This window comes from Phacochoerus africanus, chromosome 3, assembly GCF_016906955.1.
Source record: "Phacochoerus africanus isolate WHEZ1 chromosome 3, ROS_Pafr_v1, whole genome shotgun sequence".
NCBI classification, from domain to species: Eukaryota; Metazoa; Chordata; class Mammalia; order Artiodactyla; family Suidae; genus Phacochoerus; species Phacochoerus africanus.
In genome coordinates, this window is record NC_062546.1 from 132,456,675 (window position 1) to 132,482,052 (window position 25,378).

At 45.2% G+C, this 25,378-nt stretch overlaps 1 protein-coding gene across 2 annotated transcripts in view; it reads right to left on the reverse strand.

The window, feature by feature from the left end:
• PLA2R1 (phospholipase A2 receptor 1) overlaps nt 1–21,983 on the reverse strand; it is a 126,238-nt gene extending 104,255 nt beyond the window's left edge. Inside the window, exons 1-3 of one of the 2 annotated variants that reach the window (XM_047772711.1) lie at nt 21,475–21,983; nt 3,720–4,103; nt 1,007–1,180 (exon numbers count right to left, since the gene is read on the reverse strand). In XM_047772711.1, the coding sequence (XP_047628667.1) occupies nt 1,007–1,180; nt 3,720–4,103; nt 21,475–21,601 (685 nt within the window). In that variant the 5' untranslated portion in view covers nt 21,602–21,983. The remainder of the gene's footprint in view (nt 1–1,006; nt 1,181–3,719; nt 4,104–21,474) is intronic. The other variant, XM_047772710.1, reaches the window with a different exon arrangement.
• Between the last annotated feature and the right edge of the window lie 3,395 nt (nt 21,984–25,378).

Consider the following 25,378-nt stretch of genomic DNA (forward strand, 5'->3'; position numbering starts at 1 on the left):
ACAGCAACACTGGATCCTTAATCCACTGGGCAAAGCCAGGGATCAACCCCTTGTCCTCATGGATATCAGTCAGGTTTGTTACCACTGAACCACAATGGGAACTCCTCTACAGGTAATTTTAAATTAGATTCTTTGGAGTTAATCTCTTCAATTTCTTTTTGTTTGAAATTTTTTGTGGCATTTTTTTAACCATTGGGAGGGAAGGTAGGCATGGATGGTAAGGAGATTATGAAAGTTATATTCTCTGTCTGGTAGAAACCAAGGTGGAAAGAAATTGAATATAGAAAGTAAAAGGTATATATAAATATTCCCCAATACTTAAGAACCATTGGAAACCTTTAAAGTTAAATGAAAATACAATAAAATAATAAAGTACTATCTGACAAAAACATTTAGAACATTTTGCAGCTGTCATCAGACCTTAAAAATCAAATTATGAAGAAAAAAGGATTTTGAGGTTATAGCTAGAAATCTGGTAATACGGAAAGGAAATCAAGATAAGAACTCATTGTGGAGAAATAATGAGGGCAACTGCGATTTTTAAAAAGATCATCAAGAGCCAGCTGATGTTGGGACTTGACAATGGGCAAGACAAGCAGCCAGGACATGGAGAAGTTAAGGCAGCTCAGCAGAGGAAGTGGATTGGAAGATAACTAAGAGCTTCATGTGTATTCAGGTTTGTTTTGAAGTATCCTGCCCAGAAGCTGGGATTAATGAGATCACTGAGCATTATAATTTGATTCCAGTTAAAGCATCCTTATGCACTGAACTTAATGAAGAATGGCTCATTAACATCTTTTGAACTTAAGGGAAAAAAAGGAATATACATCAGAATTGTCTTTTCGAGGCAAAAAGAAACACAAAATCACAATCTGGGTAAATGAAATCAGAGCACTTATTCAGACTTCAATAGATCAATCTCAGTGCTATTCTCTAGGCACAGATAACTTTCTAATCATTCTTGATTCATTCATGACATATGGGGAAGACTAGATTTTATTCTTACTGGGATCTGGGCAAAATCCCCACTTCTCATCTCTTTCATATCGGCTGGTGGTGGCGCACCACAGCAAGTTGTCTTCCCGCCCTTCCCGGGTACATTCATGGTGCCACTGCCGGTTATACTGGAAGGGAAACACGCAAGGCATCCCATGGGCATTCCCTTTGATTGTATACAGATCTAGGAGAAAGAAAAGGACAAAGTCAAGTAAGTATGAGGGCAGCTTTATCTTTGGAAACTCATAGAATGAATGCATGTTTTATTGACTGAAAACCTACAGTGGGCAAAGCTCTGGCTTTACCAGAATAAATGCTCAGGACCTCAATGTCTAGTGTATGGAAATGTGCAAGTGCTCTGTGCTAGGTTCCAGGGAAATGCTAATAAATGGTTTGTTAGTATGACCATCTCATTGTTTATTTACTATGGTGCACTGCTACAGCAGCATACAGATTTGTGAATGGATGAGAAGGAAAATTCTATTTATTTATTTAATTTCACTATAGTTGATGTACAATATTGTGTTAGTTTCAGGTATACAGCTCCAGGTTCTTTTCCATTATAGGTTACCACTAGGTATTGAATATAGATGGAGATTTCACTTTAAAATATCTTCCAGTCCCAAAATACATCAGCCATCAGCATCTGAACCCTGTGTTTCACGAACATTTATTAATTTATTCATTCAACAGTTATCTGTTGAGCATTTAATGTGTCCAGACCTGGGTTTAGGATATAATAGTGAATAAGTAAGTAAAAGTTCCCTTTCACATGGAGCTTCTATTCTAGTGGGGAGAAAAAAAAAAGAGAAAACAAGTATACAAGTAAACATGTAATTTCAGGTAGTGATAAGCACCATGAAGGAAAACAAAATAAGGTAAGAACAGAATGACTGTGTGTATGTGTGTGTGTGTGTGTGTGTGTGTGTGAAGAGGTGGAGGGGCACTATTTTTGATAAGGTGGTCAGTAAAGGCTTCTCTGAACAAGAACTGGGAGAAGCAAGGATTCAAGTCTTTGGAAAAGAGTTGTGGCAGAAGGAACAGCAAGTATGAGGGACCGGTAACAACAGCCCTGTGGGGTGGACCGGGAAGGTCAGGGAGGCCCAGTAAGGAGTGGAACCAGGGAAGCACTGGAAGGTGGGTCACAGAGGCCGGCTCTGCCAGAGCATGGACTTTGATGACCTCTACTTTGTGGGGTGGTGGGAAGCCACTAGTAGATTTTGATTGGGAAAGTCACATGATCAGATTTCCATTTTTAAAGACTCCTGGTGTGCAGTGTGGCAAGCAGACCGCACACAGGGAGAGAGAGTGCAGACTGGATGATGGGCTGGAAGCCCCTGCAGTGGAGATGAGATGATCATGCTGAGTGGCTTGCTGGCTACTTCCTCAGCATATTTCAATAAATCGTCATCCTTGGCCTTACGCAGGAAACAGCACCTTTTCATGACTCCACCGGGGCCTTCTGTGGTGTGGGGTGTCAGGGCCACCCTCAATAAAGTCAACATATCCTGGAGCAAAAGGGCTAGCAACGGAGAATTCCACCCTTGCCCACAATTGGCAGGCGGCCTGAGCTCACCCCATATCACCAGCCCTGGAGTTTGGAGCTGTTGGGGAACTACTGGTATTTCAGGACCCATCCTCTTGTTTCCTTCCTCTAACTTTTACTTAGTCGTCCCCGCATGCATTGTGAGTGTGGGTATATGGCTAAGACTTTAACCTAAAACAAATGCCAAATGCTTCCTTAGAATTGTAGATTATTCAGGGTGCTGATATACAGCATAAGCTTTACTGTAGTGAGTCCTGAAAATGGCTTGCTCTTGGCTCTGTCTTTCTTGACTTGTTTCTTGTAGGTGCAGGAGAAAGTCTTGCTTTTGATCTTAGGAGTTCCTTACACTGCTTTCTAGAGTTCTTAGAAATAGAAGCTCTTATTCAGGCATAATTCTAGACCACAATGAGGGCAAGAACCACGTCTGTCTTGTTAGCCTTTGAAAATCAGATGCCTGGCCCTGTGCCTGAGAAACAGCGCTCAGTAAATGTGGGATGGACAGGGAGAAGTGGATTAATGAACGAAGAGAACTACAGAACAAAACCTGACAAAGAGGTTGGAGGTTTCAGAAGTTAACTAAGCTACTTTCTTTCTCTTTCATTTTCTCTCATTAAAAATGCCAAATATCACAAAACCGTGGAAAATGAAAACACCCCTCCTCCACTCCTCACCCCACCCCCATCCAAAACCATGCTTTCTTACTCCCTGGCACACACCAAATAACCCCTGACAATAATCTGCCTTTAAATGCCATAGATGCCAGCCAGGCTTCCGAAGGCACTGAGATGCCCTGCAGACACTCTGTACAGGGGACTGAGTTTCTACAATAAAAGAAATGTTGGCAGGAAAGGCTGTTACATTCATCCTGACAAGCTTCTAACTTCAAAAATCTTTTCCTTCTACCTTTTCTTTCTCCCTCGTCTTTCTGTTCTTTTGCCTTTCCACTGATTCCCAAAGTTATTTAAGTGGTGTCTCTTCTTTAGCAGAATTTAGCAAGTCCATAACAAGACTCCAGCAGTCCCTTTAAGGGGAGTAAGCAACTAAAATATATTTAGCGGAAGTCCCTTGGGGTTCTAAGTGCCTTGTACCTCTTTTATGTAATTTATTTCACAAATCTTTACTTGTGGGCAAACTTACTAAGTATTTCATGAGGACCTTGATTGAAATACTTGTTTACCTTTGTGCAGATAGTCACAAATGCCTCCACCACCTGACATGTAGGAAATCCACCTGTGGAGATATTTCCATGAGGCCACAAGCGTGTTGTCGTGCTTCACCTGGACCATGTACTGGAGTGGGCCTGTGATCATCTTCCTGTTACAGCGCCACTTCAAGGAAACAAGGGTGGAATCGCACTCGTAGATGCTCAAGGGCTGCTCCGGATTAGACACATTCAGGCCCAGGCAGCCGCTGCCTCCAATGTTATAGAGGCGGTGGTTTGAAACCCATTTCCATAGCATGTACTTGTTGGGTGGTTTGCAGTTCTCCAGGGTCAGTGTAGATTTGCCCGCTTGAATGCATTTCTCGAGGCTCTCACTTTGGATAATGAAAATTCCTTTATCTGAAATAGCAAAATAGAGGATATAGATATTAGCAAAATAGCAAAATAGAGGATATAGATAATAGCAAAATAGAATTTTCACACACAATTAACTAGTGTCAGGAGGACCCCGGTGTGCATGTCTGAGCTGTGTCACAATTGACAGCTATCTTAAATAGATCTGAAGTTGATGGGCGGGGTCTACCACAAGGGCTTTATTTGCACAGAACAGATGGTTTTCTTGGGAAGCGTAAACAGACTTCTTGGAGCTAATGGGAGACCTCTGGTCTAAGACTTCCATGGCCCCCCAGTAACAAGGGCTTCTTGCGAATCCATTCAGGAACTGTAATGATAGAGAAGGAACGTGTCACAACTGGAGAGAGAGCGGGGATTGGTAATGATACTCAGGGCTACGGGGAGGGACATGGGGTGCCCAGAGGGATGGTGACACTTTGGTTTTCTTCAGACAAGTGCTTGAATGTTAGGAATATCGCAGCTGAATCAAGAGCCACTGAAATGAAAATGAAAAGGAAAATTTCTACTATCAAGTGTCCTTCTTCCAAAGAATAGAACTCAAGGGCTACCTCATGTCTTGATACAAGATGCAACATGGTGAGAAAAAATGCTTCTCCACATTTGTTTTCTGTACTGGGTCCACGAGGATGGCCTCTTCCCTGGAGCATCCTTGTTGGATGGGACCAGCAGAAGCAGATGCCCAGGACACTAGCTGAGGCCCCTCACAGAGGTTGCAAGAGCACCCTGACAGCAGCGAAACCACACTGGCCATGTGGAGATGTGGAGAAAGCAGGCATTTTGTGATAGACCCCTGAGCCTCTGACCCCCTGGAGCCAGAAGAAGGGATTTGGGTGTGTTTCCTGTGAAAAAGCTGGCAGGGCTCAGCCAGCACTTGCATGTTATCTAATGCCCACTACCTGGCTTTTCCTCAAGTCGCCAGCCTGGAAGGCACTTATTATACTACAATTATGAGCATTTTTTTAAAGGTGTAAACTATATCTGATATTTTTCGTCTAAGTTCAGAGTGTCCTGAGCACATTACGAAAGTTCAGTAAATATCTGACGTTGATTAAACACACTGGCAGCTGATGCTTAGGCCCATGGTTGCTGGATTCTTCAGCTCAGACTATCTAGTCAGGTCCTAGAGCTCTTTTGTTCGCCTGTTAACTTGACTCTTACATTTCACTCCCTGTTCATTCTTCAAAAATCTAAAAGAAGGAGTTCCCATCATGGTGCAGCAGAAACAAATCTGACTAGGATCCATAAGGATGCAGGTTTGATCCTTGGGCTTGCCCAGTGGGTTAAGGATCCGCTGTTTCAGTGAGCTGTGGTGTAGGTCACAGATGCAGCTCGGATCCTGTGTTTCTGTGGCTGTGGCATAGGCTAGAGGCTACAGCTCCAATTTGACCCCTAGCCTGGGAACCTCCATATGTCATGGGTGTGGCCCTAAAAAGACAAAAAAAAAAAAAAGATCTAAAAGTCGACCATCAGTTTCTCTTAAAATGGCTGTGGTTTAGAGCCCGTTGTATGGCACGGGCATAGTGGACACAGGCAGGCACCTTCTAGAAATTTAGAACAGTGCAGAACAGTGAGTGGGAACAACATTTCATTTTGGTACAAGTTCTTTTGGGTTTTCTAAAGTTGCTCAGGCTGAGAAGAACTAATTTATAGTAACCAAAATCACTTAAGACACTGTTAAAAAAAGATTGTCAATGTATTAATGGAAGCTATACTTCATTTAATAATTGATAACCTTAACTTACACCATATATTTGAGAAGTTGAATTAGTTGTCAGAAAATTGCTTCGATCGCCATACATCAGAGCAAAAGAGAAAGGAGTGTGCATGTGAGTATATGGGGGGAGTGGCAGAGAATGAATGGTTTGGGGGGAGATTTCATTTAGATCAGGAAATTTGTTTTCCTAATGAAGCTGATGTCTGTGTGGTTATTAGTAATAGTCATTCAAGATCGAATCTACCTCTTGCCAATATGATGTGGACTCTGATAATTAACCTTCCCTCCAACTCTCTTATTCACCTTTTCATGCCTGGGTAGAATGTCAACCTTAATTTCTGTGGTAATCTGCTAATTACTTTTCAGCCAGCCCAGAGTTCCATTAATTTTTCACCAAGGGATAATTATCTTTCTATAATTGCTCTGTAGTTTAGTGTCTATCTAAGATAGATCTTCAAATATATCCAGCTCTACAACTTATTAGCTCTATCTACCATAGCCCTCTGGGCCTCAGTTCATATACCTAAGATAGGTGGGTAGACTACCTGGCTGGTAGTTTAAGAGCTCTGAAATCAGGCAGACCCAGCACAGACTAGCCTTGTAACTTTGGGCAAATTTCTTGATATCTGTGAACCTTGCCTTTCCTCTTCCAACTGGGACTATGTATGCTGCCCTCATAGGGATGTTAAGAGTATTCTCTTTAATAATCCATGCAAAGTATACCACACAGTATCTTGGCATGGGAATACCTCAGTAATTGTGAGTTGTTGTTTTTATTATTGTTGTTGTTATCTTTCTGGATTCCTGATTCTTGGTCTACAGATCCAGCCGTAGACTTGGTTGAACACCTGTAGAGTACTAAGTTGAGCTTTCCCCAGAGACTTCTGCTACTAGCACAAAGGCTCATTTTTACTTCAGTTTCTGTAGCACATAGTGGGTGTAGACTATTTAGTTTTAAACAGTCCTGAAATACCATACTATCATTTTTCAGGGAGGAAGATTACTCTTCAAACAACTAGATGACACAATCTTTGTCTCATGTGTTCAAATATATGTGTGATTATGAATTAAGAAACTTCATCTGTTCATCTTCTACACTATCTACCTGTAACGTCTATACTGCAGCTCTTATACAAGAAAGGCAAGAATACCTGGTTTGACAAGCAGTGCATGGATGGGTGCGTGGATTGGTCTGTAAGCTAAGTGGATGTGAAAATTACATATTACTAGAATTTGAGGCAAATAAATAATGTTTTTGAATGTCCAAGTTATTAAGTCTTAAGTGAAAACGAGTGGTAGAATCAGAATTTCTGTAGTCTCACTGGTGATCATAAAACAACATTTCCAGGAGTTCCTGGCATGGTGCAGTGGAAATGAACCTGACTAGGAACCATGAGGTTGTGGGTTCGATCCCTGGCCTCCCTCAGCAGGTTAAGGATCTGGCATTGCCGTGAACTGTGGTGTAGGTCGCAGATGCAGCTTGGATCCTGCGTTGCTATTACTGAGGTATAGGCTGGCAGCTGTAGCTCCAATTAGTCCCCTACCCTGGGAACCTCCATATTCCGCAGGTGTGGCCCTAAAAAGCAAAAAAAAAAAAAAAAAAACACCAAAAGTTTCCAAATCAGAATATATTAGACACACTTAATACCATGCTGCTCAATTTTAGAGTTCTATCACATTTCTATGCCTAGCTGCCTTTAGAAAGGCTTTGGAAAAGTTCTTCCAACTGTATCGTAAACAAGTAGCTCTGGCTCACCAATAACAATAAACATGCCAAATCCAAAAGAACAGTATGCCTCATGAAGCTCAAAAATGGTCCAATCCCATTTTCCCAATAAGGTAAAAGAGAATGTAGTCCCAGCATGATTGATCTCTGTAAACTCATAGTTCAAATAGACCATAAGGAGAACCAATATAGTTATCAATTTCTGATTATGATCATATGTGTATATGAGTCATCTCTAACAAAAACAGCATGTGAAAATAAGCCACCAATCCTGAATGTCTGTAGACAGATTTCAGAAAGCATGAAAATCAAATGTGGGTGGAATCAAGATTGATTATATATGTCAAAGACATCAGTTCTGCTTGAACACTGATTAAGTGATTAATGAAGTACTGCCAGAATTACTAAATCACTTTGCAGAAAAAAGCTATTATACTTCCCTTCATAATTATAAGTTTAGGAGGAGAAGAAGGATTGATTTACTAGAAGTAACCTGTAAACTAATTTTCATGCTTTTTTTTGAAAAATGAAACCCATGGAAGATAGTGGAGCTACTTTCTACTTCTGAGTATCTTTTGTGAGGAGATCCCTTTATTATTAATAGTAGTAGTATTATTATTAGTATTTTGCTTTTTAGGGCCATACCTGCATGGCATATGAAGTTTCCCAAGCTAGGGGTTGAATCAGAGCTACAGCTGCTGGCCAATAAGCAACGCCAGATCCTTAACCCACTGAGTGAGGCCAGGGATCAAACCTGCAACTTCATGGTTCCTAGTCGGCTTCGTTTCCACTGAGCTATGTAGGGAACTCCAAGGAGATCACTTTAGACCCACCCTTTAGCCCCACAGGATGACACAGACTTTTGTAAGGAATGGAAGGAGAATTAGTTTATTCATTTATTTATATACTCAGTCATTCAAAAAGAATTCCCTGGGGACTGACTCTGTGGAAGGCACAGTGTAGGATGCCAGAGATAGAGGAATTATTTGCCTAAGTATCTGTTCCTTAAAACTCCATTTGTTCTGGAATCATGGGAATTCTCCTAGTTAATGAAAAGAAGGGAGATCCATCAGTTCCAAAGAAAACATTGTAACTGCACTTAAAATAAGCCCTTAAAAATGAGAGATGAAAAATAAAAAAAGAAAATAGACCAGAATTTAAAACAAGTGACATCATGTGTGGGGTGGACATGATCCCTCAGTGTCCTCAGACCTGTCTGAGTGAGAGTGTGTGCATAGGCACACACTTGCGCATTTTTCTGGGAAGAGACAGCTGCACAGCAGTGGAAGGAACATGGATGTGGCAGAGGAGAGAACTACCCCTACACTCAGAACCATGAACTTTAGAGCTGGCTGGGGCTGTAGAGCTCATTTAATTAAATCATTCTCATACGTTTTTCTTCCCCAATCCATTTTTTTTTTCTCTTTTAGGGCCTCACTTGTGGCATATGGAAGTTCCCAGGCTAGGGGTCAAATTGGAGCTGCAGCTGCCGGCCCATACCACAGCCGCAGCCACACCAGAGCCGAGCTGCATCTGCAACCTATATCCCACAGCTCACGGCAACACCAGATCCTTAACCCACTGAGCTGGGTCAGGGATTGAATTCACATGCTCATGGATACTAGCTGGGTTCGTTACCACTGAGCCATAACACGAACTCCCCAAATCCCTCTTTTTTTTTCTTAGAAGTTTTATACGCCTATACTCAGGGAGGCTCATCTAGGTCTAGATTTATTTACATACATTTATTTATAGCCCAGAAAGAAGAAAATGAACTGCTGTAGATTGTTGCCAAATAATTTGAAGTGGGAGACTTGAAATTTCAAACAAATTCTCATGGAGGGCCTAATGCAGCATGTGTTAGGAGCCAAGCAAGTAGAAGCTATAAGTGTCATAGTGTTTGTCCTCAAAGAACTAATATTCTCCCTGTGTGTATATCATGACATATACAGGAAGAACTATAACTTAATGACAAATGAATTTTTTTTTTTTTTGCTTTTTAGGACCACACCAGCGGCATATGGAGGTTCCCAGGCTAGGGGTTGAATCGAACCCGCAGCTGCCAGCCTACACAACAGCCATAGCAACACAGGATCTGAGCCATGTCTGTAACCTACACCACAGCTCTTGGCAACGGTGGATCCTTAACCCACTGAGCGAGGCCAGGGATTGAACCTGCATCCTCATGGATGCTAGTCAGATTTGTTTCCACTGAGCCACAATGGGAATGCCCCAAAATGTATTTTGATCTAAGATGTATAAGCATAATAAGGTAGACACCAGGAGTTAGAAGGGGTCAGTTTGGCTTAGAAGATCTTATCAATCAGTGAAACAACCTCACACACACACACACACACACACACACACACACACTTTCATTCAACAAACAGTTATTAGGGACCTAATATTTGTTTCAAATGCACATGGTTGAACTAGACCAGCATGGATGCCTGTGCTCACTACAGAGAGAGTTCAGGGAATGGAGGAGGTCTCTGGATGGACAGGTTGAGGTCATTGTGGACAAAGCAAAAGTCACCGCAGCTCAAGGATGATAAAAAATAATTAGCTCTAGAGTGACGAGAGCCTCACTATATAAAAGAGTTTGGTGGCTGTAGAATATGAAGCTGGAAAGAGGTAATTTAAGGTCATTTTAGAAAGAACTTAAATTTTATGCAAAAATTTGTGTATTATTCAGATGAAAGGGAGCTTTCAGAAGAAGAGAAGTCATGACCAAGGCTGTGATGTGGAAGACGAATTGGGGTGGCAAGTCATTCGACAAAAACATTTATTGATTGCTTTTTGTTTGCCCAGCATTGTCTGGGGAGAGTACAGGTGTGAGACAAAAGCCCAAGTTCCTGCTTGGGAAGAGTTCTCTCATTCAGGTGGAATGAGAGCCCACATGCCTAATGGAGAACAGGCTGAAGATATTGCTTTGATCGGGTAAGGGAGACGGAGGTGCCAGTTGGATTGGGGTTGATGAGAAAGGAAAGGGAATAGTTAGACTCTAGTGACTAGAGAGATAATTCAAAGGGGGAAGAAAGGACAGGATATGGCGATGGATAGAATGGGAAGGTTCTGGAAAAGCAGTTATTTTCTGGCTTCAGGTATCTGATGGGCTGACAGGAGCCTGCCAGTCCCTGAAGTACCATGAGGCTGGAGTCTAAAGCCTGGGGCTGCGATGACAGTTGGAAAAGTGCCAGCTGGGGGTTCCCATAGAGAGTTTCTCTTGAGGCCCTCCCACTTCACTCTCAGTACCCCTTCTAACCTCCTCCTATCTTTTGGCGTCTTCTTCTGCTTTAAACAGCTCCTCTTAGAACAGGCTGAGGTTTAAGTGTTACGTGACTAAGATACAGTTTCAAATGTTAAGCCTTGGTGAGGTGTATGTGATTTTAAATAAAAACAAAAACAAACCAAAACCAAAAACAAACTATAAAACAATTCCTAAAGAAATCCTCTTTTTATGGGGGATTTTAGGCAAGCAAAGGGTTTTCTGGTGTTCAGTAAATGACACCTTGATGGGGGCCACCTAATCCAACCAAGGCATAAGCCAGCCTCTGAGCCACTCCATGTTTAAGGGAACTGGAAGGAAAAGTTCAAATGCACAATTCACATCAAGAGCAATGTTTCAGACAAGCTATTGGAAAGCCACAGCTTGCCAGCTGAAATCCAATTTCAATTGCCTACCCCATTCCCCTGGGTTTAAACTTCTATTCCACACAGCTGGTGCTGGCCTGACCACTTCCTCCCCTGTGATCATCTCCTGAATCTGTCCAATTCCTTGCTGTTCTGACAGTGCCTGCTTTGGTGCAGAAGGGGTCTGGGGGTAGTGGGGAGGGTATCCCTGCCCTGAAACCAATCTAAAGGTGAGCGGCTTCTCTCTTGGGATGTATTGACATTTCCCAGCTACACAAATTGGGGTTTGTCCTAATCCAGTGACTCAGACTCAGATCTGATTGTGTTCCTTACTCAGATTCCTCTGTCGCGGGAAGAGATGCTACGAGCAGCTGAATCAAGTTCCATTCATGGCAGAATGATGCAGAGGAGCTGGATTCTTAATATGACTTTCCAAACCAATAAGCAAAGAATTTCTTTTCTGTTTTGTTTTTTAGGGGCACACCCACAGCAAATGGAGGTTCCCAGGCTAGGGGTCCAATTGGAGCTACAGCTGCTGGCCTATACCACAGCCACAGCAACTGGGTATCCAAGCTGAGTCTACGACCTGCACCACAGCTCACGGCAATGCCGGAACCTTAACCCACTGAGAAAGGCCAGGGATCGAACCCACATCCTCATGGATCCTAGTTGGGTTCGTCAACTGCTGAGCCATGACGAGAATTCCAAACAAGGAATTTCTGATGTTTGCAGCATGTGCATCGTACTTGAAAGGACAGAACCGAGTGAAAAGTATGTCTGTCTTTCCTGGACCTCTCTGTGTGAATATTTTCATTTTATCCCAGATCATCTGAGATATTGGTGTTTGTCTCTTGACAATCTGACAGTACCTAACAAAGCCCTTGGCTTCTAATCAATCAAGTAAAAAGCTAAGTACATTTTAAAACCTCCTTGTCCTGTCTCAGAACTTTCTTCTGTTTCCCTGCCCTCGCATCGTCCTTGACTTTGAGCCGTCTTTATTCTCCTGCAGCTCTGCACTTGGATAATCGCAACCTCCACAGGCCCATGGGACCCCTCTTGCTAAATCTTTTTATGTGTTCTCTTCCCCTTTTTTTCTAATCTCCCCAAATCGTCACTGCAAGTTCCACGAGGCACACATACTCTTTCTCACATGCAGGAAAAATGAAACCTGGCTTAATCAACTCCACCAGGCTCCAGTTTTGTCAGGATTCAAAAATGCCTGTTACCAACCCCTATGTAAAGCAGATTAACCCTTTCAGATTGTCCTTGCCACTCCCTGCCACTCTTCCTCCCTCTCCGTCCTTTCCTTTTCATCTGTCTCATTTAGCAGCAGCTGACCCTCACAGAAAGTCTCATCTCTTCTGAAGTCCCTTTATGTATCTCTGTATCTCACTGGTGAATTTTTAAACTGAGTTGAAAACATTTTTCTTCCTTTTATTTTGGTTTTGTTTTGTTTTGTGGTCTTTTTAGGGCCGCACCCATGGCACATGGAAGTTCCCAGTCTAGGGGTCAAAATGGAGCTGAAGCTGCTGACCTATGCCACAGCCACACCAGATCTAAGCCATGTCTGCAACCTGTACCACAGCTCGTGGCAACACCAGATCCTTAGCCCACTGAACGAGGCCGGGGATTGAACCTGCGTCCTCAATGTTGTGTTCATAACCTGCTGAGCCACAAGGAGAACTTCCATATTTCTTCCTTTTGCATTTAGTCTATTCCTCCATCATTGTGGTCTTTACTTACTTGAAAGTATCTGACAGACCTTGCTGGTATAAAAATCATTATTCACAGTGGCTCTGTTATCATCTTATAGACTGTTGAAAATATACCCTCTGAGTCACCAGGGAGCTTTGATACAAAACAGCATGCTATGGCAAGACACAGTGAGACAGACATTGTTGTACTTCTCCCACTGAGGCCTTTGTGTTGAAGCCCCAGGGGATATGCTTCAAAGGTCGGTCACCCAAACAAACAAAAACAGAAAACACCGCCAACCCGAAACCAAACAACCCTAGAAATGATGTGATGTTACTGAAATCAAAAATGTTTACACTGAGCTATCCATCTTAACTGCTTTGAGAATATACCCATTTAAGGAAAAAAAAATTACTTAAGAGGGAGATAGAAATGAAAACAAAACCCAGCCCAACTTTTGATGATAGATGTAGTGTTAGTCCCTGTATTCTTTGGCCAGGGCTGCTGTACCACAAGCTGAGTGGCTTAAACAACAGCAAAGGTGTAGTTTCATAGACCTGGAGGTTACAAGTCAAAAATCAAGGTGTCAGCTGTATTGGCCCCTTGGAGGCCTGTGAGTGAAGGATCCGTTTCAGGGCTCTTTCTTTGCCTTGTAGATGGCTGTCTGCTCCACATGTCTCTTCATATCAGCTACTCTTTAGAGCTCCCATTGTGGCTCAGCGGTAACAAACCCAACCAGTAACCATGAGGGTGCAGGTTCATTCCTTGGCCTCAATCAGCGAGTTAAGGATCCGGCATTGCTGTGAGCTGTGGTATAGGTCACAGACGCAGCTTGGATCCTGTGTTGCTGGGACTGTGGTGTAGGCTGGCAGCTGCAGCTCTGATTGGAACCCTAGCCTGGGAGCCTCCATATGACGTGGGTGTGACCCTAAAAAGACAAAAGACCAATAAAAAAAAAAAAAAAAAGGATCCACCTCCTCCTTATGACGATTATCTCAGTCACTATGGCCACTTTATAAATGTTAATAAGAGAAAAACAAAACTTAATTTGTACATGGATAGTGCAAAATAGCAACAAAATAAGACAACAATGTTTGTAGTTAGATTACTACTTTGAATTTCCTGTTTATATTTTCACAATCAAAAAGGAAAGTTCTCAAGAGCGGAATGCAGAAAGTCAGAAACAATGAAACTGTTTTATTAGCTTATTGCTTGGGAACTGTAGTAGTCTGGAAAGTATCATAAATTAAAAAGTCATGTGGCCACACATGAAAGCAGAAAGCTCTTGTCTCTTTTGTTTAGCTCTGTATGACAAAACCCAGTTTATAGGAATTTTAATAATATTCCTCCATTTTTCTTGCGTGGCATTATAAAATATTCTACCCTTAAGAGACTTAATATAGGATTTAGACGTTGTTCTTTTCTTTGTTTCTTTTATGAACTAAAATATTTCTTTTCACTCTGATCAATTGAAAAATATAATTTATGGAGTTCCCTTGTGACTCAGTGGGTTATAAATTCGGCTGCCACTTCTGCGGCGTGGATTCCATCCTTGGCCCAGGAACTTCCACATGCCACTGGTGTGGCCAAAAAAGAGAAAAAAACTTATGTTCCTAGCTTTGTTTTGGAACATCTCCGAAAAGGCTTTCAAGGATAATTTCTACAAGAAAATGGAGACAAGGATCTATACATGTCTCAGATATATTACTTTGATAGATCATATGAGGATTCATCCCATAGTGATGGATTCAGAAGAGGCAAAACAAAGCAATCGTTTCTTTAAAAACCCCAAGATAAATGAGCAAATTGTTAGGTCGAGGATGGGGAGCCCAGGGGACAAGTGAGCCCTCTGTGTGGCTCAGCCTTTATGGCCATTGGCTGGGAACCCGCACCGTGTAGTATCAGTTACTGCGACAACGGCAATAGGAAAAGAAATTGGGAGCTTACTGGGAAAGAGTGGAAAGGGCCAGAGAAACTGGGGGTGCGTGCTGACTCTCAAAGGCTCACGAGGAAAGGAGCCAGCTAGAGAAACTGGGATGAGAAACATATAAAGTGCGTCTGAGAGAGGTGGGTGGAGGTGGAAGAAACAGAGTCTGAGGCTTGGAGTGATTGATGGCCTGGAAGGGCAGCTAAACCAACATCTGATCGTGCTTTTACTTCAACTCCAAATCTCCAGATTAGGAGAATGGCTTATTGCCCAGGGATATAAAAATTGCTTAGGAAAAAAAAAAAAATCAATGGCTTGCACATTTCTGCTTTGTGAAAATATGCACTCCTACATGTGGAAGGTACAGGTTTAGAAAAGGGGGTGTTGAAGAGAGCAAGAGGCTGGGCTCGCCGGCCTCCTGTCACAAAATCAAGTCCCAAGCGCCCATCGAATAGCAGCAACAGGTCACAAGACTATCCAGGGGTCCACTGCACTAATACTCAAGGGCCTGGTTCAAAGGTTCAAATCCCCACTCAACAAGTTCCTGTAGGTGCAAATTCCTTAACCCTCTTCATGTGTAAAAGAAAGGTCTGTACTAATAGCAGCTATTTGCTTGTGGTAAGGGGCATCCTGACTTTTGCATTAGAAATGGAAGTAAAGGGGTAAAGCTCAGAGTCACGACGTCTCCTCCCTTCTCGCCCCATCCAGGTGGTGGCTCTCATCACCCTCTTTCAGAAACTTCTCCTATGGGGCACCCTCTCTTCATTCCTTGGTACTGGGGTGCACAACCCTGAACCCCTGCCTCTCATTGACTACGTGTCTTCAGCAAGCGCTCCCTTGTCCTCCCCACCCCAAGCCCTTTAACATCCACACAGATGACTTAACACTCCGGCCCAGTGTTTTCTCTAATACAAGTGGTGGCCCATCAGTGCGTCATGACATCCATTTAGTATACTTAGTGTGTCCTGACCAGCATCACAAAACAAAATAGAGTGGAACAGAGTAGAAAAGTCACAGCACATCATATTAACTAAAGGTGTTTTGAAATGAAATATTTGTTTCAAAGGGATACGTCTCTACTGCTCTGGATGCTCCATTCCTTGACCTCCTCTGCTCCAAGGACCCTCTTTCACCTATTATCACTTTAGTGACCACTCCTGCAACCATACCTTGGACGCTGGTCGTTACTGAGAACGGATCCACTTCCAAAACCCATTATTTCCATTGTATGATCACCAGCCCTCCTATTCTGCCATTTCTCTCCAACTCTTTTGATGTCTTTTTTTTTTGTCTTTTTTGTCTTTTTGTCTTTTCAGGGCTGCACCCACGGCATATGGAGGTTCCCAGGCTAGGGGTCTAATCAGAGCTGCAGCTGCCAGCCTACGCCACAGCCACAGCAATGCCAGATCTGAGCCACGTCTGCGACCTACACCATAGCTCACGGCAATGCTGGATCCTTAACCCACCGAGCAAGGCCATGGATTGAACCAGCAATCTCCTGGTTCCTAGTCAGATTCGTTTCTGATGCGCCATGACGGCAACTCCTAATTTTCTTCCTTTTTAGCCCGTATTTCTTGAATCGACATTTTCTGCTCCTCCATATTCCCACCAGGAGTGACTTAGCTCAGGTCATCAGCGTCTTTCTTTATGGGCCATTGCTTTAACCTTATAGATGCTCTTTGCTTCCCTTCAGAATTACCCTCTTCCAATCCCAAACTGACCATTACATTCTTAAACATAGAAGTATGATCCAGTTCCTTTTCATCCAAACTCACGAGACCCTTCTCAGCGGTACCCAATTTGTTCAAACAGAAGTTTTTTTCTCTTCCGAAGAGTGCCTCGAAATAAACTTGTCATTTCCTCCTCTCTCACTTGCTTTCAAATATAGACAGGCCAGCTTCTTAGTGACCCTATTCTGGAGATCTGCTCCATCCACAGTCCCTAGTGGGGCAGCCCACATGCACAACTCACAGCCCTATCCCCCCAACCTACTAGCCATGGCAAGGCCTCTGATTCAAAGGCAGAGCACAGGGACCAGCCAGCCTGCTTTGACCAGTGTGGCCAGATTCCTCTCCCAGGAAATTAAGGGACTTTTCCAAAGATGCCGTGGGAACTACACATGAAAAGTCCTGCAAGTCAAAGTGAAAGAAACCCATCCACAGAAAGAGAACAACAAGGGGCCACCCAGCAGCCCTTGAGACAGAGACACAGAGAAGGTAGTTGCTTCATCTCAGTGGCCAATTCTGTTTCCAGGAGGCCTGGCTGCACAGGAGAACCTGTCCATGGGTCTCCTTCTACCCTGACATCCAGGCCCACGTTCGTCCGAGTGACCTTCAGCGACCCTCTTTCTTGCAACCAAAAGAACCCATAATAGAACTCTCAGTGCACTGAACTACTGTTGCCCAACACGTGATTCTGTGCCTTTGCACATGTTCTCTGTTTTCCCCGAGTGCTGTAGGTCCCATGTGGCAACTGTCTACCTCTCCTTCAGGAAAACAAATGCCCTTTTGGGAGTCCCTGGCCCTGCTCAGGCCAGTCCTTCCTCTGCATCCCTTTGCTCATCCTTGGTTATCAAAACATCTGCTGCACTGGTTTGTAATTGTTTGTGTTTCTGCATCAGAGTCTGAAGTCTCAGCCTCTTGGGAACAGTGTCATCTCCGACTCATATTTTTATCTCCCCAGTATGGGGGTGAGTAGCAGATTCTGTTGGTCCCGCATCCACACGGCCTCCTCTGGAGGTCACTGACCTGAGATAGTTCCTGTAGTCTGGCTGACTTTCTGTCTCCCTGCCTGATGGTGCCTCATGCAGGCCAAAGTGCCAGGGGCTTAGTGTCCCAGGAACACCCTCCCTCACTGAGGGGTGGGCGTTGGCTTCCTGCCCCTCGGTGAGTCCACTGTGTTCTTCACTGTGTTCTTTATAGTACCTCAGAGGGGCCCTTGTGACATTGAGCCAAAGTCACCTATAAAGGCTTTCTTCCCTTCCTGCCTCCTTTGTTCACTCCCTTGCCTTGCCTTCTGGAATCACCTCCCAAATGAATTACGGGCATCCTGATAAATTCAGGGATAGCTTTTGGGTGAACCCAAACCAAGAAGGGAGATAAAGCACATGATGCTTGACAGATAGTGAATGAGCACCTGAGGCCTTCAGCTCCTCACCCTTCTTCCTGCGGGCACAGGACATTGAGGGACACCCCTACTCCCCTACTCTGGGTTCACTTTCTGCTTCCCAGATAGGACCCCATGGTCAAGCACTTTGACCTCACACTCATCAGCACCCTCACTTCCCTTGGTCACTGGCCATTCAGAAGAGCTACCCTGACAGTCCCCAAGGATTGACACAGCCATGGGCTCCCTCTGCCCCTGCTGCTGGTAAGCTGGGTGCTGCAGAGGAAGGTCTCCTACTATGCCTGTTGGGGCCATTTCACATTGATTGTTTTCAGCCCCTAAAACAATTTCAGAATCCTTTCACTTGCCCCCAGATCATTCCTTTAGCAACCCCTGCAGAGACCATGCCTACCTTCCCCCAGGATGCCCTGTTCCCTTCTTCATTCTCTCTCTGCCCTCCCAGTATCTGGGGTATTTGACTGAGTGAAGTTATCAGGTTCTAGGTCTCGCCAGAAGAAGGACTCAGATTTCAGAACCACAGTGATGCCCCTGGGTATAGCAAATAGAGGTAGGAGAGAGGCAGCAGATATGCCAAGCACAGTGCTGGGCAGGGAGGTAAGTAATTGTTACAGGGCTGTCAACTCATCAAAATGGTCTGGAATGGCCAGAGGAAGATGGTATTGTGGTGATATTGAAACAAAAGGACAGTACTTGGGTAAGTGCTTTTTTAATTTAATTTTTATTTTTTTATTTTTTTAAGGGTGCACCCTTGGCATAAGGTAGTTCCCAGGCTAGGGGTCGAGTTGGAGGTGTAGCCGCTGGCCCACACCACAGCCACAGCAACACTAGATCTGAGCCACGTCTGTGACCTACACCACAGCTCACTGCAATGCCAGATCCTTAACCCACCGATCGAGGCCAGGGATCGAACCTTCGTCCTCATGGATGCTAGTCAGATTCCATTTGGCTGAATCGGAACTCCGGGTATTATTATTAGTCCCATGTTTCATATTTGAAGAAACTGTAGAGAGAGCTTGAGTAACTTCCCCAAAGTCACAGAGTGGTAGAGTCAGGATTTGAACCAGACATTCAGGTTCCAGGGTCCATGAACTTAACTACCATATGACACTACATCTCCTGTTGTGTTTTTTTTCCGGGGGGGGGGGGGTCCTTATAGGGCAGCACCCCATGGCATATGGAGTTTCCCAGGCTAGGGGTTGAATCAGAGCTGTAGCCGCTGCCGGCCTATGCCACAGCCACAGCCACGCCAGATCCAAACCGCGTTGGCGACCTTCACCATAGCTCAAGGCAACGCTGGATTGTTTAACCCACTGAGCGAGGCCAGGGATCTAATCCGAGTCCTCATGGATACTAGTCGGGTTCATTACCGCTGAGCCATGACGGGAACTCTGACATCTACTGATTTTTTAATACAAATTTATTGATGAATGATTGAAAAGTCAGCACAATACCATCCATCATCAGCCTCTCAAGACTGAGATGCTTATAATAAATAAGAAATCAATCAATAATACCTATCAAAGAAATTTCCAGATGGAAAATACTATGTATGTAATCTGCCTGGCATTATTACATTTCCCTTATTAGAGAATATGAAACTGACGTAGATGAATATTTTCTCCTGATTGCCTGGGGATGCCAATCCTGGCTAAAAGTAAGTCAGAGTCATAGCTAAAAGTCAATCAATGTAGTACAGTGAACACCGTGGGAAACCAAGGCACCCAAACACAGCTAAAAATCATGGCTTTATCTTAGCTTCTACGTCTGGAAAATGGATGGCTGGAGTAGACCATGTCTCAGGTCCCCTCCAACACTAAGATTTTGTTTTTCCATCTTTGAACAAACAGGAAAAACTTGATTTTAAATTAACCACCTAGATTATACTTAAAATTCCACAGATGTGGTTGTTTGGAGTCAAGGAGCTGTGTGAGGATTGGAACATTCAATGCCACACAATCTCTGTGCTCTTTAGAAGTTAACAGCAGAATTTTCTTATCTGAAGAATCTCAATGCCAACTTGTCAAATGATTTTAGGTTTGCAAACTGTCACCTGGAGTGTACAGGAGGCAGTGGATGATTTTAACTTCAGGGTGTCCTTTATTATTAAGAAGAGGCATGGATTAGAAACCATCTCAGCCGGGATTTGGGGCTGCTACATATAGAAGGGATTAGCCCTTCAGTGCTAACCCTGGCTCAGGGGATCACCAGTACATTCTTTCTGGGTGACTAGGTTCCAGCTTCTGTCCTCTGGGCTACTGCCCTCTTCCAGATAGACATCTAGTGCTCCGGCAAAAAGCCACATTTTAAAATGTAAAGGAATAAACGTGGCACAGTTACTGTTAGTGGAGATGGATCACCCCACAAAGTCACATGTGCATGTGCAGCAGCATTTTTACTGAACTGACGAAGGAGGTAAAAGAGGTCTCTGACCTTTGGCCGCTTCAGAATAAGGATTGCTCAACTTGTCCCTGATAAAGCCTCCTAGGAATGCTAGAGAATACAGTCCAGAGAAGATTACCTCCAGAATATATCCACAATATGTTGAGAGAGGAAAAAATAAACATACATACTGGTGACCCCTTGTTTTACCCTTTCTCTCTAATTTTATCCTCAGAGACTGAAAGGATGGAGGCTGCCTGGAGACTCCTCCTGGATTATTTAGCTTTACCCTACCTGCCTCCTCCCTTCACAGAGGGTATTGCACTTGGCCGGGCTCCTCAGAGGTGGCCATACAGTTATGCACGACTGTGGGCTCCTATAGGACCATCTGTCCTTCTGCCCCTGTATACACCCCTTTATAATCCTATTATAGGATTTATAAACGTTTAATAAATTGATCCGTGTACATCCTTGTGCTTTGTGGGCGGATCTCACTGGCATTCCACCTGCCTTGCAAAGGATCACACTTAATGCTCAGTGGTCCTATGGATGTCACAAGCCCAATTTTTCTAAAGAGACAAACTGAGGAGTAAGGAGGGTAATTGCTCCAGTTCGCAAGTTCACTGGGGCCACAGGGGCTTCTCTTCCCCATCTGGTCTGAGAGGCATTAATAGAGAAGATTGTTTTCTTTCCTTCAGGGGAAAAGAGCAGAGTGGCCTGGCTTGGGGCCACTCTGCAGGTGGCGGCGTATACCCAGAGCGCTTGCTTTGGGAGGGGACGAAATGGAATATCCTTTTGCCGTCATTTATCTGAGAGATGGTCCTCTCAAATAAACAACTCTCATAAAGTTTACATTTCAAAGTATCTCCTATCCTCCTACGCACAGCGTGTCCCAGACCCCGCCCCTCGCCGCGCCCCCCGCGGAAGCCTGGAGGGGGCCGGGCAGGGGAAGGGGTGCAGGGCCTGGGAAGTGGGGTGCTAGGCCTGTCCCGGTGCAGGACTGGTCCATCCGGAGGGTTTTCTCTGGACTGTAGAGACGTGGTCCACCGTACAATCCCGGCCGCCCTCGTCCGCCCCGAGCTTCGCCCCTTCCTCCTCTTGACCATCCCCGCGTCCGACGTGCCCACCTAGTCCCTCCGGCCCGGGGGACACTCACCCTGCCACTCGAGGAGCCGCTCGGGTGTGAGCGCCACCGCCGTTCCCTCTACGGAGCCCCGCGGTGTCCCCAGCAGCAGCAACGGCAGCAGCAGCGACGGCAGCGGCAACAGCGACGGCAGCGGCATCACTAACCACTGAGCTCGCCGGACGCTGGGGGTCAGGTCGCCAGGGGGGTCAGCGCTGCAGCCGGAGCGCCTGGCTCTGCGGAGCGGGAGGCGGGACTGCAGCCTCTTCCGCGCTCCACCCCTCCCCGGGGGCCTCACCGCCCCTACGCCCGGCAGACCCCCTCCGTCACCCCAGTCGCCACGGCGTGAGGGTACTCGGGGTTATGGGCTGGAAGACCGAAAGTCGCGGAGCTTTTCCCGGCCCTACCCACTCTGTCTTGGAGCAAGAGGAGGGAGAGGGGGTGGACCATCTGCCGATCCCAGAAATTCCTGCCTTTGGGGTGGGGAGAGAGGAGGGGTGAGGCTGCTCTGTGCACGCTCCTCCTGCTTCCAGCCTTCTCTCTCCTTCCTGGGGGAGGCCGAATAGGAGTTGGGGGTGAGCGAGTTGAGAATCCCTGGGACAGGAAGTCTGACATCTGGGTTTGCAAACCACCCGGATTCTGGTAAACACTGCGGGTTTGGCAGCAGACAGCTTAGAGTAAACCGAGCTGCTCCGTGGACCCAAGCACTTCTGGAGCGTTTTTGGACCTCTGCTCGCTTGGAATGTGGAGCCCAGAGGTCCCTGGGGGAGCACTGGGGTCTCCATCCTCCTTATTCCAGAGTACCCTGAAGGTTCTTCCATTTTGGGCTCCTTTCCTGTTTAAAAAAATCACCCCTTCCATCTTCTTGGATCCCCCAACCCAGCAAAACAGCTGGGTTATCCTGTGTTACAGCTAGTATCCCATTGTCCCATTTTATAGCTAGAAAACCAGTCCAGAAATGCAAAGTGATTTGCTCTAAGGGTAACTTTTTCACTTTGCGAAAGTTGCTCGGTTAACTAAGAAAACCTTGACTAAAATGTAGTCTTTCTAAATAAATAGTGGAACACTAGAAACATTAAATGTTCATAAGAACAGACCTTTCATAAACAGTCATTAAACAAAACATTGTTTATGACATTAGTCATTAAAACATAAGAGGAGGGGGAGTTCCTGTCCTGGCTCAGCGATAACCACATGACTAGTATCCATGAGGATGAAGGTTTGATCCCTGGCCTCGCTCCCTCAGTGGGTTGGGGATGGAATGTTGCCATGAGCTGTGGTGTAGGTTGCAGTCGTGGCTCAGATCCTGGGTTGCTGTGGCTGTGGCTGTGGCTGGCAACTATAGCTCTGATCGGACTCCTAGCCTGGGAACTTCCATATGTCCTGGGTGAGGCCCTAAAAAGACAAAAAAAAAAAAAAAAAAAAAGGGAAAGAAAGCAAAAAGGAGTTTTAAAAAAAGAAAGGTGGTGGGATCTTAGAGGACCTTGCCTTTTCTCTGCTGCCTGTTGGCCAAGACGAAACCAGTATTTTTGAGTAACACTGTCAGCTATAGACTGAATTGTGTCCCTTCTCACACCTGCCCCCCCAATCATATGTTGAAGCCCTAACCCCCAAATGTGATTGTATTTGGATGTAGGGATTTTAGGAGTTAATTGGGGTTAAATGAGATCTTAAGGATGGGGTCCTAGCTGGGGTCAGCCTTATAAGAGGAGGAAGAGTGTAATCTCCCCACCCAGGCATTAAGGAAAGGCCATGTGAGGACACAGCAAGAAGGTGGCCATCTGCAAGGCAGGTAAAGTGACCTCGTCAAAACCCCATACCTTCAGTAACTTGATCGTGGACTGTCCAGCCTCCACAACTGTGAGAAGTAAATTTCTGCTTGTTTAAACCATTCAGTCTATAATATTTTGTTGAGTCAGCTCTGGCAGGCTAATAAAACTGTCTTAGCCTGGTTTCCCAGAAATTAAAGCTTAGGGAGAGATCCCTGGGAGGGAGTGGGATTGAGGATCAGAGTGAAGTAGGGAACAAAGGAAAGTAACTGGCTTGACCACGGTAGTAACAACATGTGCTCAGTCCTGCAGGCACCTCAGAAGGCCTCAGAACTGCCTGGAGCTGGGAGGAAAGGGGAAAACATTTATCCTTAGGCTGACCATCCCTGCTGGTTAAAGTGGTGCTAGGGATATTAATGCCTCTGGACACTTCCGAGGCAGTGGTAGGCCACAAGCGCGGTCCCATGCTTTGGCATCCAAGAAGCCCTGGGACAGGCAGCAACAGGTACATGGTGTGGCCAGAGGTGAGGTGATAGCACATTGCCCCAGAGGGAGCTTATGTCGGGCTGGCTACTACAGAGGTGGTTGGAGCAAGAGGTGGGCATGGGAGGATGTGAGAGCTTCCAATATATGTTCAGAGTCAAAAGCGTTTTATTAGAAGTCCGCATCCTTGCCTGAAACATGCAGAAAAGGGGTGCTTTTAACATAGTAGGCTATGGAGACCTCAATCATGACATGTTTTTTCAATCTCTCCTGTGGCCTCGGAACTACATTTTGTGCTATGGGAATAACCCCAACGTACGTGGTTCAGCCCCTTCTGGGCGGGCTGGCATCTGTTTGCAGTAGCTGAGTGCAATCCAAGTGGCATGCTTAAGTAGGAAGGTGCAGCCCTGATGTTAATTTTTGGTGAGGTGCAATGCAGTGAGAGTGAAAGGAAGAGAGGCAGGAGGAGCTGCTGGAGTGATGGCACAGGCTTAGATGTATTCCAAGAGGGTGAGGGGAATTTGGGAGGAAGAGGTTGTTCTAGGATGGGGAAAACTTGTGAGAAAAAAAAAATGCAAGTGTTGGAGTGAGAAATGCTAGTTTGGGAGAGAGTGAGTAGGGAGGCCTGGCTGGAGCCAAGGGCAGCAATGGGGCAGCCTGGCAAAAGGGGTCAGTCACTGGGACACAGGGCTACCTCCCACTGGCTGTGGGATCTGGGTGAGACAGTCACCTGCCATGGGCTTCAGTTTTAGCCTCTGTATAACGGGGAGGTGAGGGGACCCTTCCCGGACCCACAGCAGATAATATTCCAAAGTAGCAGAGCTATGAATATGAACAGGATAAAGAGGGGAAACCAGCCATACTTCATCTTCAGAGCAATTAGTGTAATGAAGAATGGTGCTGACAGCTTCCTGGCCTACTGACACTAAATTTCCTATTCGATGATTAGAAGACTCCAAAAGAGCTAGTTTTCATCTCTTCCTGAAGCATTGCTGCTTTGAGGTGGAAATCTGTGGCAAAGAGCTTTTAAGCCTTTGAGAAAATGATCCTTCCCCATGGCCCAGTCTTGCCTGTGTTTCAGGTTTGTGAGGTAGGGTAGTGTGATGGTTAAAGTAGGTGCTTTGCCACTGACCAGCAGGTTACTTTGTCTACCTGAGCCTCAGTTTTCGTCTGTGGAAGATGCGGGTGGTATGATTTGCTTCATGGTGCAGCTGCAGTGAATGAGATAAGATTGTGCACTGCTTGGCACAGGGTCTGGCATGTTGTCAATGTCCATTTATAGGAGCTCTGGTTGTGTGAGGAGGGAGCAGGGCAGCAAAGAGCATAGCAAAGAAGGCTCAGGAGCAAGCCCTACAGACCCCTAACCAACTGACACAATGTATCCCACAGCCCTAGTGCTCTGCACCTGCAGGCCTGTACATCTTCCATCCTCTGTTTATCACTTCGAATTAGAATTGTTTATTCTCTCTTTTTTTGTCTTATTATTATTTTTTTTTAGGGCCACACCCTATGGAAGTTCCCAGGCCAGGGGGTCCAATCGGAGCTACAGTTGCCGGCCTACACCACAGCCACAGCAACACAGGATCTGAGCCGCATCTTCGAACTACACCGCAGCTCCCAGCAACACCAGATCCTTAACCCACTGAGCAAGACCCGGGATGGAATCTGTGTCCTCATGGATACTA